At 44.5% G+C, this 14011-nt stretch overlaps 1 protein-coding gene across 2 annotated transcripts in view; it reads right to left on the bottom strand.

The window, feature by feature from the left end:
• The window catches only part of HSPD1 (heat shock protein family D (Hsp60) member 1), a 282968-nt gene that overhangs the window by 261198 nt on the left and 7759 nt on the right, over nt 1-14011 (bottom strand). For both annotated transcript variants that reach the window (XM_075317799.1, XM_075317798.1), the window contains exon 2: nt 13199-13377. In XM_075317799.1, the coding sequence (XP_075173914.1) occupies nt 13199-13372 (174 nt within the window). In that variant the 5' untranslated portion in view covers nt 13373-13377. The remainder of the gene's footprint in view (nt 1-13198; nt 13378-14011) is intronic.

The following is a 14011-nucleotide window of genomic DNA, read 5'->3' as shown; positions in this document are numbered from 1 at the left end:
GCGGGAAACCGCACCTGAAAACCGCATGCGGTTTGCCGCGGTTTGCTGCGGTTTTACCGCGGTATTATTCGCGGTATTGCCGCGGTTTTGCCTCGTGCGGGTTGGGATGTGCTTTATTGCATTCAATGCAATAAAGCACATTGAAAAAAAAGAAAAAAAAAAAGTCATTTAATTCTGAGAGTAGATAGACAGAAGAATAGATAGAGGGATAGATAGAGGGATAGATAGATAGATAGATAGATGACAGATCGCTGCATTTCCCACGGTCGGCAGTGAGTTCACATTACCGGCCGTGGGAAATGACCGGTAATTACCTCTGCTGTCTGCTGCTTTCATTCAGCGCTGTGTCTGTGACAGTCGCGGCTGGATGGAAGCAGTGCAGGACGCAGGAGCCGGAGCTGTGTGGATTACGCCGGAGCTTTGGTACGGGAGGGGTTAATAAAATGGTGAATGAGGCTTGTTTGTTTTATTTAAAATAAAGGATTTTTCGGTGTCTGTTTTTTTTCACTTTACTTACGGGTTGATCATGTCAGCTGTCACATAGACGCTGCCATGATCAAGCCTGGAGTTAATGGCGGTGGTCCCCCACCGCCATTAACCCTTGTATTACCTTGCCACCACTGCTACACGGTGGCAAGAAGAGCCGAGGACACGCCGGCATTGTCGCATAATGCATGCGACAGTGCCGGGGCAGCTGCGGCTGATATTCTCGGCTGTGGGAGGGGGAGTGAGGCGGGGGACATTAACCCTGCCCCTCTCCCTCCCCAGCCTGAGAATACCAGGCCGCCGCTGTGTGCTTACCTCGGCTGGACGGTAAATATGCAGCGGAGCCCACGTTCTTTTTTTCCTATATTTCCGTTTTCTTTCTATGTGTGTTCTATGTGTCCTGTGTCTATGTGTTCTATGTCTGTGATGTGTCTATGTGTGTGTGATTTGTGTGTGTTTACTCTCTGCACGGCTTCCTCTTCCTGTAATGACATCACTTCCCTGCAAAACCGCAGACAAGCGATGCACATTACCGGAGGTAAACCGCGAAATACCGCAGGGAATAACGCAGGAAAACGCAGTGAACCGCACAGAATTTGCTGCCTGCGTTATTCCCTGCGGGATTTCATGATTAACATTGAGTCAATGGAGTGAAATCCCGCAGCGATGTGCGGAAAAGAAGTGACATGCACTTGTTTTTGCTGCGGAATTCCCGCAGCAAAACATGCAGCTGTCAAATTCCGCCCAGTGCGCACAGGATTTTTTTTCTCCATAGGATTTGCTGGTGATTCACTGCAGAGATGTTATGAACATTTTCTGCAGCGAAACATGCAGCAAATCCGCGGAAAATCCGCGGCAAAATCCGGTAAGTGCGCACATAGCCTAAGGATGAAAGGGTTGCAGAACAGTCAGGAGGAACAAGAAGAATTTGGTCGTCCTGCCACATCTGCACCCTCATCATCAACTGATGAAGAATTTAATTTCGAAAAATATTTGGATCACAAGGACCGTGCAAAGCATTCCCGCATAGAAGAAGAGTCATCCCCATCAAGGAACACAGCCAGTACATGTCAGCAGAATTTTTCATGTGCACTAAAAGAAATTGAGAAATTTAACCGTTCATCAAAAATAACAGCGCAACAAGCGATTCCTCTGTATCCTGACATTGTCAGAGATGTTGCACGAGTGGTTACTGCTTTGCCACCAACACAAGTTAGTGTAGAGAGGTTGTTCTCTGCTCTCAAAATAATTAGATCAGATTTGAGGGCATCCATGAAGGAGGATCTGACCGAGGCAATACTTTTTCTGAGGACAAATTTATAGATTTCTTATTATTATTAACTGCATAAAAGTGTTTATTGCATATTTACTTACAGCTTAGAAAAGTTTAGAAAAGTTATTTGCTATATTCTAATTGTATTCTAATAAATGTAGTTTTTGCTCCAAGTGGTCTTATTACTTATATGATGGTGAGAAACTGAATAAGCACGATGTTAATATTTTACAACAGTAAATTTGTTGTTATGAATTGGCCATTTATGAAGGAGTCGGAGCCGGAGTCGGAACCTGATAAAATCCAGGAGTCGGAGTCGCAACTGTGGCTTACCGACTCCACAGCCCTGAGAGAGACAGCGATATACCGCTGAGCAGAGCGTTATATAGCGCTGCAGAAGTGCAGAGCCAAGGAGGCAATCTCACCCGTGTCTGCTCCCCACGTGGAAAATGGCGTCCAGCGTTCCTGGCAGCATGGAGGAGAGACGGCCCCCGGAAGCTGATTGGTCCCAGGGCTGGGACTAACGTGACGGCCAATCAGGAGGAGAGCCGCTGCAACTGAGGGAGCGGCCTTCAGAGCAGCGAGAGGGGGCGTTGCTAGAATGCAGGCCGACGCCGGGGGCTAAATTAATGAGGCTCCCCGGAACACAGCCCGCATCACCCCACCGGCGCCTCTTGAGGCAGCGGTTTGGATGCAGGGAACAGATGACTCGTCGTCTCCCTACCTGCTCCTGGCTCCGTCTGAAGACGCGTCGGTCCGGGGATGCGGGGATCTCGGGGACGCATCTTCGGCTCAAGGCTGAAGCAGGTCCTCGGCTCTGCTTATCCCTCTGGAGCTACCTTGGTGTGAGGTGCTTCCAGGGAGCCTGGAGGGGTACGCAGACCCAACCACTTGGGCGCGAGGGAAGACTGACGGCTTGTGCATGCCAGGTTTCCTCTGCCCGTACGCGGGGAGAACGAGGGTGGCAAGGCACCCTGGTATTGCCCCATAAGCTAAAATAGAATCAATAAGAAAAACAAAATAAATAAAACACAAAATAAGCTGGCCTAATGCACCTGGTAGGGCTCAGGCCAGACATGTCAACCTCCCTGCCGACAGTAGAAAAAAAAACTTAGCTAGTTTCCTGTCTAGCTAGGATATATGCTGTGGGGGGAGGAGCTAACACCTTTTCAAATCTAGTGTCACGCCTCCATGGAGACATCATAATATCCACTGTCTGTGTCCCCAATGAAAAGGTGAGAAAGGACATTTCTTGTCGTGTCCAGTACATCGTGCCATGCTTATATTTCTGGAGACACACCACACCCCATAAATTCAGTGGTCTTTCATAGCTATAATAATGCCAAACTTGTGGACGTTAACCGTGTTTTAGACATATTGTGGTGCTATGAAGGGGGGGGGGGGTGGAAGACAAACTATTTTTGTTCTTTATTTTCTGTTTTTTCCTTCTTATATAGTCCCTATATGGGACATTACTTTTTATTCTTCTGATCGCTTGAATGTTTTGCAATGCACAAGCATATTCGATACATTAGACTGTCAGTGCAGAACTGACAAGCACCTTTGATCATGCTTCTAGCGTGATCCCAGAGGCTTTGAGTACCTTGGTGACTAGGGCTGTGGAATCTGAGTCGGATAGTAGGAGCTCATCTTGGTGGAGTCGGTATAAAATGCACCGACTCCTAAAATATATAATAAATTTGGGACAGTAGTGCAATGCAGAATATGCTGAATATTTTTTCATAGGAATTTGGGAAAGTTATTAAATGTCCTATAAATGTCTGTTCTATTCCTGATCTAAGGCTACATTCACACACAGCGTTTTTGCGGCGTTTTTTGAGGATACGTTTTTCAGCTGCAAAAGCAGATCAGCTTTTTAAAAAAAAAACGCATCACCTGAAAGGTTTTTGAGCTCATAAATAATGCTTTCAATAGCAAAAGCAGATTAGAAAAACGCCATAAACTGACATGCTAATTCTTTGTGAGGATCCTCACAAAACGATGCGTCTGAATGTCCTATCTTGAAACCCATTGCCTTTGCTGGGATGCCCAGAGTCACTGCATTTCACTGAATTATTTTGCCATCAATGTTCGATATGTTTGTGACAAGAAAGAAATTGTTAGTAAGACACTGGCAGTAAAAGATAGTAAAGCTCATCACACCAGCCAGTTTTCTCCAGGCCTTAGTGGAAAAAGTTCTGCAAGATTAGGAACGCAAAAAAGAACAGGTTCTTGCTATAGTAACGGACAATGCTGGAAACAGAAGTACAATTACACTGATGAATGAGAGTAATGAACAACAGCTAGAAGAAAATTTAGGATTCAGTATGTTAGAGATGGAGCCACAGTGCTGTTCATGTAACTGAGGAACAAACAGATATTACAACAGAACAGCAAAAATCTTAATTACTTACCGGTAATGGGATTTTCAGAAGCCCATGACAGCACCACCTGAGAGATGGTTTCCTGTCCTGATGTGGGCGGAACCTCACTGATAAAAAAGGTGGTACCTCTCCTCCACATCAGTAGGTTTACAGAGCCAGAGAGGACCAACAAAACACAAACAAAAATGTTAAATCACACCACCACCAAAGGAATACACCATTAACTCTAACACTCCCCGAAGGGTGCCCATAACCAGTGAATAGGGGGGGGAACTAAGGGTGCTGTCATGGGCTTCTGAAAATCCCATTACCGGTAATTAAGATTTTTCCCTTTCGCCCATGACAGCAGCACCTGAGAGATTCTAGAGACCAATCACCTTAGGGAGGGACCACCGCCTGTAATACCCGTCTACAAAGAAGCGTCGGCCGTGGAGGACAAGTCAAGTCTATAGTGACAGAAAAAGGTAGAGGAAGAGGACCAAGTGGCGGCCCTGCATATATGATCAATAGACACCTCTGCCCGCTCAGCCCAAGTAGTAGAAAGTGACCCAGTGGAAAGGCCCTAATCTGCAGGGAAACTGGCACCCTCTTAGCTGACTAGGTCAGCGACATCGCATCCCAGGCCCACCTAGCCAAGGTGCTTGTAGATACGTTCTAGGGAAAGTCCGGGGGCTGTAAAATAACAAAAACAGGGCCTGAGATTCTTGCAATTCCCTGGTCCTATCTAAGTAGGTTATAAGGGCAAGTCTTACATCCAAGCTATGGAGCCTGTCCACTTTGTCATTGGAAGGAGGGTCACAATGGAAGGGAGTATGAATTCCTGGGACCTGTGAAGGGCTTGACCACTTTAGGCTATGAGGGATCTGTATGCAATACCACCCTATCGAACAAAATTTGGGTATATGGATGGACAACGGAGAGCGCCTGTAGGTCACCCACTCGTCTAGCGGACGTCAAGCAATGAGTAGTACCACCTTCAGGGTCTTGGAGGGAACATCTGAAAGGGGCTCAATGGGGTGTCTATAAGGGCATCAAAAGGACAAGATTTAATCTCAGGGAGGCATGCGAGGAGAAGGGACAGGAGTCGCTCTAGCACAGGATTTAATGAACCTGCTAATCCATCTATTCTCTGAGGTTATGTTTATAGAGGGCTCCTAGGGCCAAAACTTGTACCTTCAAAAAGGTGCTAGTGGATAAGTTCAATCCAACCTTTAATGAAGGATTTCCAGGATGGCCAGGAAGAGAGGGGGGCCCCCGATCTGTGCCCAGGAAACTTGCTGGAATTTTCACCAGACCCTTCCCTAAATTCCAGTGGCGACCGGCTTCCTACTTTTAAGGAGAGTTTTACTAAATTCTCAGGAGAATCCCTGTGCTAGGAGCTGCCGCCTTTCAAATGCCACGCTGTCAAGTGGAGGGTAGGAGCCTTGGGTTGGCACATTGGTCCCTGGACTAGTAGGTCTGTCCTGTCCGGCAGTATCCAAGGGTCTGATATTGCCAGTCTTTGGAGCCAACAGAACCAGGCTCTTTTTGGCCAGAAGTGAGCTATGAGGATAATGAGGGCCTCTTCTTCCCGAACCTTCCTGAGCACCGCCGGAAGAAGAACCAGGGGTGGAAAGGCATATAGAAGACCCTGTGACCAGGGGATCGGCATTGCATCTATTGTCATGGGATGATCCCTGGTTGATTTTATTGCAGTTAGTTCACTGAAGTTTGAGGACTGAGTCCTCACATGATCGTCCCATAGTCCTTGTAACAGGTGAGTTCTCAGGTAAACTCCCCAGTCTAAGTGACCTGAATCTGTTGGGATGATATCCGTTATGTTGGGACACCCGGACACCCCTGCGGACAATAGAGTTAAGTCCTGCCACCAGGACAGAGAAAGCAACACCTTTGGATGCAAGCGGAGTCTTATATCCAAGAAGCCTCCTGACTGTTGCCGTCAGACCAGGACCTCCATCTGAAGGGATCTCATATCTATCTGAGCCCAAGGAACCGTGGGGATGCAGGATGTGAGGGTCCCCACAATAGACATAGCCTGTCTGAGGACTGATGACTGGTTTTTCAATCGCCAAGGTGACCAGGGATTGTGACTTCAGTATCTGCTCCTCCAGGAGAAAAGACTTCTGAGCGACTGAATCCAGGATCAGCCCTGAGAAAGACAGACACTGTTGAGGTTTGTGTTCTAGATTTTTCCTGATTTATGATCCACCCCAAGTGCTCTAGGATGGAGATCACTATTCTTTTCTCTCCCTGTCATATAGATGTTACAATAAAATACCCCCGAGGGGGCGAATCCAGTTGTAATGTCAGCCCTTTTGCAATGATCTGTAGAATCCACAGGCTGGAGGAAACAGTCTCAAGGAAGAGGGAGAGCCTCCTCCCCACTGGGATGGTGGAGTCATTGAAGGCCTCGTGGCTTGGTAGAGGATGATGGATCAAACATAATCCTGAGGACCTCTTCAGTCTATCCTTCCAGGAGTTCTGGTCCCTGGGAGGCTCCTTATAGAAAATTGCTTCCTCCGAAACGGACGGCTACGAGGGAATGGAGTTCTTACAGCTGGAAATCCTTGTTTATTGTTTGTCGCTTTGGACAGAAGATCATCCAGTTGTGATCCAAACAAAAAGTCTCCTTCACAAGGTATCCTGCATAGTCTGTTCCTGGACTGTACGTCTCCCTTCCAGCATTTCAACTATAGGGCCCTTCTGGCTGAATTGGAAAGAGCTGCTACCATTGCAGATAATTTGAGCGAGTCGATGGAAGCATCCGCTAGAAGTCTGCCGCCCCCTGTATACGTGGAAATGAGGAAATAATGTCCTTACTAGACACGGTACCCTTAAGTTAGTCTTCTAATTGTTGGACCCAGACCATTATGGACCTTGTTACACATGTACCTGCCACCGCTGGGCAAAGAGCTCCTGCTGCAGCCTTCCAGGTACCACGGACCTGCATTCTAGGCCTCCAACATGAGGTCTTGTGTGAATTCAGGATCTTTATCATCCACCAGCCCCATAGTGGAGTGGACAGCTTCCACTAGGGGTGTCACCTCAGAGGATGGGAAGCATAGTCTGCCGTCCACATCTGAGGAAGATGAAGAATCCAAGGCTGAGGAAGAGGCAGGTGAACATTTTCTGGAACCCCGTTCAGAGCCACCTGATTTATCTGAAGTTCCCCCATCTTTCCTAGTGGATTGTTTATGTGTTTCCCTGACTTCAGCACGGCTAATATCTCTCAACTCAGCCTTGAGGCTTGGTGCTTCCATACATAAGCCAAAACCAAAGAGTAAGAGATGCAGTTTCCTTCTACTAAAATTACCCCTTTTTTTTTTCCCCAGCTTGTATGGCTGAGAACAGAGAACAATAGACGTTAGTTTCCATATTACAATAGTTTCTTACCTAGCCTGTTAAGGTTGACAATAGAGAATAGTGGATGTGGTTCCCCCATATTATAACAGCCTTTTCTTGGTTAGTAATAGCTGACAACAGATAATAAAAGCAGTAGTTCTCCCACATTATAACAGTTATTCTATGACTTGTAAGATTGACAACAAGGGATAATAGTTGCAGCCTCTCTATACCAATAACCGTTGTGTATAAAAGCTGACAACAGAGAACAATAGAAGCAGTCTTTTCTGGTGCTGAGGGATTCGCTTATTTACACTTTACAACATGTGGAATGATATAATTATAAACTATGTATCTTTGATCACACCTAGAGTGTCAAAATGGTATATTAAGCTTTTTGTGGTAACATTATGTGGTTTGGTTTTTTTTTTTAACAGTGCTTTGATTTGCTTTGGGATTTTTTGGCCAGGCACAACCCTTCCTCAGTCATCAGAGGACAGTAACCACCTGATGCACATAGCACAATCTGGACCAGAACTGAGAAGCACAAGTAATACAACAGTTCAGCCTCCCAATATAGCTAGGGTTACAGGCGCACCACAACACTCAGCAGGCTCTTTTTTTTGTGTTGTAAGAATAAGGACCCTGTTCTAGAGTCCGAAACATGTCAGGATTTGGTCATGTTTAATTTTGTATGTAATTTCAACATTATGATCTAAATAAAACAGAAGAACTCTCAGACAGGTGGGACAAGGCCCCCTTGGTAATCTGAGGATAGACTGTCCTTGTAAACCCCACAATTCCTATGATTCCTCTTAGAGGTACCTCCTGAAGAAAGAAGGGAACATAGGGGGGACTTTTTAAACAATGAAATGCTGCAGCAGACACTCACCACCCAAGATGGCGGATCTGGTACCGGTTTCGGAGGCAGTTTATGACTTCCAGATTTGGATTTCTCGGATCCCCTGGAATGTCGACTTGCCGGACTGGAGGGACTAGCTCTGCCAGAGGAGCGCTCCCCTTGCTGCCCTGGGAATCCGTATGCTGTTCCAGCACATCTTGCTCTGGAGGAGAGTTGTCTTCCATCCTGAATAGGGGAGAAGTCATACTCACCAGAATGCAGCGAAGGTGACTCCTCATACCTCCCTGGTTCAAGTTTCCCGCCCGAAATCCGTTCACTGAGCGCCGCCATCTTGGAACACCTTGCACATGCACAGGTGATGAACTTCCGGGTGCCGCGTAACTTCCTCTTCACCCCAGCGTTCCGTCAGCAGGGCGCCCGTCTCACGGGCTCCGTGTGAGGATCACATAGCCTGGGGCGACGCAGAGCCGAGCTCCCGCTCCAGGCCCGCGCCCCACCACCGCAGACAGCCGAAGCCCTGGGGAGGTGCATCCAGGCCCGAATGCCGGCTTTTGGTAAGAAACCAAACTTCCACACCGGGTCAGACCTGGGAGAATCCGTGGGTTGTCCCATCAGGACAGGAAACCAAACTGATGTGGAGGAGAGGTACCACCTTTTTATCAGTGGGTTTCCTGTCCTGATGTAGGCGGAACCTCTCTCTCAGGTGGTGCTGTCATGGGCGAAAGGGAAAATTTGAAATTTTATGCCCAGAAATCTGAGAGATAGGTCACACAAAATAGTTACTAAATAACATTTCCCACTTGTCTGCTTTACACCAGCGCAATTTTTGAAAGAAAAAAAAAAAAAAATTTCCGTTAGGAAGTTAGAAGGGTTCAAAGTTTCAGCAATTTCTCATTTTTCCAACAAAATTTACAAAAAAAAATTTTTTAGGTACCACATCACATTTGGAGTGATTTGAGAAACCTAGGCGACGGAAAATACCCAAAAGTGACCCCATTCTAAAATCTGCACCCCTCACTCTGCTCAAAACCACATCCAAGAAGTTTATTAACCCTTTAGGAGCTTCACAGCAACCAAAGCAATGTAGAAGAAAAAAATGAAAATGTTACTTTAGCCATAAAAATTAATATTTTCACAAGGGTATCAGGAAAAATGCGTCATAAAATGTATCGTGCATTTTCTCCTGAGTACGCAGATACCTCATATGTGGTGGAAATCAAATGTTTGGGCACACGCCAGGACTCGGAAGGTAAGGAGCGCCATTTGAATTTTTGAGTGCAAAATTAGCTGCACTCATTAGCGGACGCCATGTCGGGTTTGAAGACTCCCTGAGGTGCCTAAACAATGGAGCTCCCCCATAAGTGACCCCATTTTGGAAACTAGAGCCCTCAAATATTTTTTCTAGATGTTTGATGTGCACTTTGAACCCCTGGGGGCTTCACAGAAGTTTATAACGTTGAGCCGTGAAAAGAAAAAAAATGTGTTTTTACCACAAAACTGTTGCTTCAACCAGGTAGCTTTTTTTATCACAAGGGTATCAAGAAAAAATGCACCATAAAATGTATTGTGCATTTTCTCCTGAGTACGCAGATACCCCATATGTGGTGTAAATCAAATGTTTGGGCACACGGCAGGACTCGGAAGGCAAGGAGCGCCATTTCATAGCAAAATTGGTTGGAATTATTAGCGGACGCCATGTTGCGTTTGGAGACCCCCCTGAAGTGCCTAAACAATGGAGCTCCCCCACAATTGACCCCATTTTGGAAACTAGACCACTCATGGAATTTATCTAGCTGTTTAGTGAGCACTTTGAACCCCTGGAGGCTTCGCAAACATTTGTAATGTTCAGCCGTGAAAATATTTTATTCTTTTTTTTACCACAAAATTGTTTTTTCAAACAGGTAGCTTTTTTTTTCCACAAGGGTATCAGGAAAAAATGCACCATAAAATGTATTGTGCAATTTCTCCTGAGTACACAGGTACCTCATATGTGGTGGAAATCAATTGTTTGGGCGTACGGCGGGGCTCAGAAGAGAAGGAGCGCCATTTCACAGTAAAATTGATTGGAATTATTAGCAGACGCCATGTTGCATTTGGAGACCCCCTGAGGTGCCTAAACAATGGAGCTCCCCCACATGTGATCCCATTTTGGAAACTAGCCCCCCCCCCCCCATACAAAAAAATTAGTTTGGCGAAATAAAAAAATACAGACATCAGTAAAAAAAAAAAAAAAAAAAAAAAAATATGAGCGCCTGCCACTAAGACCAGTGCCAAACGTGAGAGCAATGCACGAGTCTCGCATCGCATCATCCACTCCAGTCTGGAAGCGAGCAACTGCGCTGGATAATGCGATGCGAGAGGGCGGGGCGGCAGATGAGAAAGGGCGCAGCGGATGGAAGATGGGAAAGGGCGCAGCGGATGGAGGAGCGGCAGAGGATGGGAAAGGGCGCAGCGGATGGATGATGGGAAATGGCGCAGCGGATGGGAAAGGGTGCAGCTGGCAATAAGATAGTCTGCAAGAGGGACCCCGGTTTCACACCTTGCTTTTTGCCGGATGCAGCGCACGCCAGTACAGTGTATATACAGTGGCAGCGCGACAAACGCCGGTCACATGCTGTCATGTTACCGGAGCATGTGACCCGGAAGTTGCGGCGCTGCCACTGTACTGTACTGTACTGGCGTGCGCCGCATCCGCCAAACCGGTGAAAAGCCGAATGTGTGAAACTGGGTGGACATGCTGGAAATCTGATTGGAAAAGTGAGGAAGTTGGTCATTGCCGCCAGAACCCCTAAAATTGATTCCATCTTGAAGAGACGTGCTGGGAAAGGGGCAATTGTTGATCAAGCCACTTGGTGGGGCAGTACTTAATAACTAAACTAATTAAACTAATAACTAAATAACTAAAATAGTTTCTTATAGATATGGTGAACCCTCAGGTAAACCTAAATGAAGGTCAATGGACACAGGTGGCTGAATTGAAGGAATTGCTTAATCACCCATTTACCGTGACTAAAAGATTACAAGCTAAGGATTTTACTCCTGGCATTTTCATAAGGGAGTGGAAGAACTTGCTATTTTGCCCGTCCCAAAGAGGAGGTTTAATCGCAGATGGCATTTCTGCTTCAATGAAACGGAGAGAGACACAGCTATTGGAAAATAAAATTCTTCTGGCAGCTGTTTATGTGGACCCAAGTCATCGTATACTGCTTGATGAGCAACAGCTTACTAAAGGAAAAGAAGCTTTGAGTGAGGTAGCAGTTAGGATGAGCGGCTACAGGACTGCCAGCCGCAAGAGGACTTGGGGCCTGACAGTGCTACTGCGGCCATATCTTCATCCTCATCAGATAGGAGTTTAACTTTGACAAGTATTTGGATGACATGGAGCAGGCAAAGCGTTGCCGCAAGGAAAAAGATTTCACGCAGTCTCCTATAGCAGCAGATTGACCAGATTTCAGTAAAATTTTTCACTTGCTCTCAAAGAAATAGAAAACTTCAACCATTCATCAAAACTGACTGTGCATGAGGAAATTCCTTTATACCCGAAAATTGTTAGAGATGTTGCCCATGTACGGCTTTGCCTCCAACCCAAGTTAGTGTAGAGAGGTTGTTCTCTAGCCTTAAAATTATTAGGTCAGATTTGAGGTCATCTACGAAGGAGGATCTGATGGAGGCATTTCTATTTCTTAGAACAAATTTATAGACTGCACAAATGTTATTTAGTATGTTTTTGTTCAACTGTTTTTTGCCACTTACATAGTGTATTACATAATGTTATATATAACACTATGCAAGTGGCAAAAAAACAGTTTTCAACAAAAACATACTAAATAATAACATTTAGTATATTGCTTGTATTTAAGTGAAAAATGTATTGTAGTACAATGTGAACATCAGAGATTTAATCATTTTTATGATACAATAATCAAGATATTTAGAACAAAATATATTCATTGGATACAACTTTAGAACACAAAACTGTAAAAAAATTGTAAATATGTAATACAATATGTAATATACAGTAGATTACATATATATCTTGTGTATATATACAATTATATACACGCACACAAGATATATATGTAATCTGCATATTACCTACTGTATTACATATTTACAATTTTTTACAGTTTGTGCTCTAAAGTTGTATCCAATGAATATATTTTATGTTCTAAATATCTTGATTATTGTATCATAAAAATGATTAAATGTCTGATGTTCACATTGTACTACAATACATTTTTCACTTAAATACAAGCAATATATGTGGGAGTCGGAGACATGGTCGGAGTCAATGCAAGGGAAAACTACAGCACGTCAATTCTTTTTGCATTTTTCCGTGCATCAGATCAGCATCCAGAGAACTGACAGAGAAGGCAATGATTTTATTAAACTTATACCAAGCAGACCAGTTATATATCACTGGAATCAGTGTCTCTGCCCCTACATTATAATGCTCTCAGATTACACTTATTTTACTCACTTATGGAGCTATTAATGCCACAGCACTTTATCATCACTGTCCCCATTGGGGCTCACAATCCAAATTCCCCATCAGTATGTCTTTGGAGTGTGGGAGGAAACCCACGCAAACATAGGAACATATAAACTCCTTGCAGATGTTGTCCTTGGTGGGATATGAACCCAGGACCCTAGCGCTGCAAAGCAATAGTGCTAACCACTGAGCTACTGTGCTGCCCAATCCGGTGACAGATTCTCTTTAACGAGGGCACATTATGTCTAATGCACAAACTAAGTTTGCTTCTCTGGGAATTAGGAGGGGTCTGAGCTGCCAGCAGTGGCAAGGTCTCAAAGTTCTACAACACACACATCCCAGACAGCATCAGTAATTACCTTTGGCCCCATTGTGACCGCAACAGCATCAGCCAAAAGATCGACTCCTTGTAGCATAAGAGCTCTGGCATCTGCCCCAAACTTGACATCTTTAGCGTAAGCTCGACAGAGAGGCCGGGGCAGCGCACAATACGCAGGACGCACCTTCTGGAGAAGAACTGGCAGGCGAAGCATGTCTACTGCAAGGGGAAAAGGCCTGTTAATCAGAGAAACAACTGTGGGACCCTGAGGACTAAATACAAGGACGCACTACCCACATGTCCTGGGAGAAGAAAGAAGAAGAGAAAGAAAAAGAGAAAGAAAAAGAGAAAGAAAAAGAGAAAGAAAAAGAGAAAGAAAAAGAGAAAGAAAAAGAGAAAGAAAAAGAGAAAGAAAAAGAGAAAGAAAAAGAGAAAGAAAAAGAGAAAGAAAAAGAGAAAGAAAAAGAGAAAGAAAAAGAGAAAGAAAAAGAGAAAGAAAAAGAGAAAGAAAAAGAGAAAGAAAAAGAGAAAGAAAAAGAGAAAGAAAAAGAGAAAGAAAAAGAGAAAGAAAAAGAGAAAGAAAAAGAGAAAGAAAAAGAGAAAGAAAAAGAGAAAGAAAAAGAGAAAGAAAAAGAGAAAGAAAAAGAGAAAGAAAAAGAGAAAGAAAAAGAGAAAGAAAAAGAGAAAGAAAAAGAGAAAGAAAAAGAGAAAGAAAAAGAGAAAGAAAAAGAGAAAGAAAAAGAGAAAGAAAAAGAGAAAGAAAAAGAGAAAGAAAAAGAGAAAGAAAAAGAGAAAGAAAAAGAGAAAGAAAAAGAGAAAGAAAAAGAGAAAGAAAAAGAGAAAGAAAAAGAGA

Source organism: Anomaloglossus baeobatrachus, chromosome 7 (assembly GCF_048569485.1).
Source record: "Anomaloglossus baeobatrachus isolate aAnoBae1 chromosome 7, aAnoBae1.hap1, whole genome shotgun sequence".
Classification (NCBI taxonomy): domain Eukaryota; kingdom Metazoa; phylum Chordata; class Amphibia; order Anura; family Aromobatidae; genus Anomaloglossus; species Anomaloglossus baeobatrachus.
The sequence above is the reverse complement of the archived record's forward strand: the minus strand, read 5'-3'. Positions and strand labels throughout refer to the sequence as shown.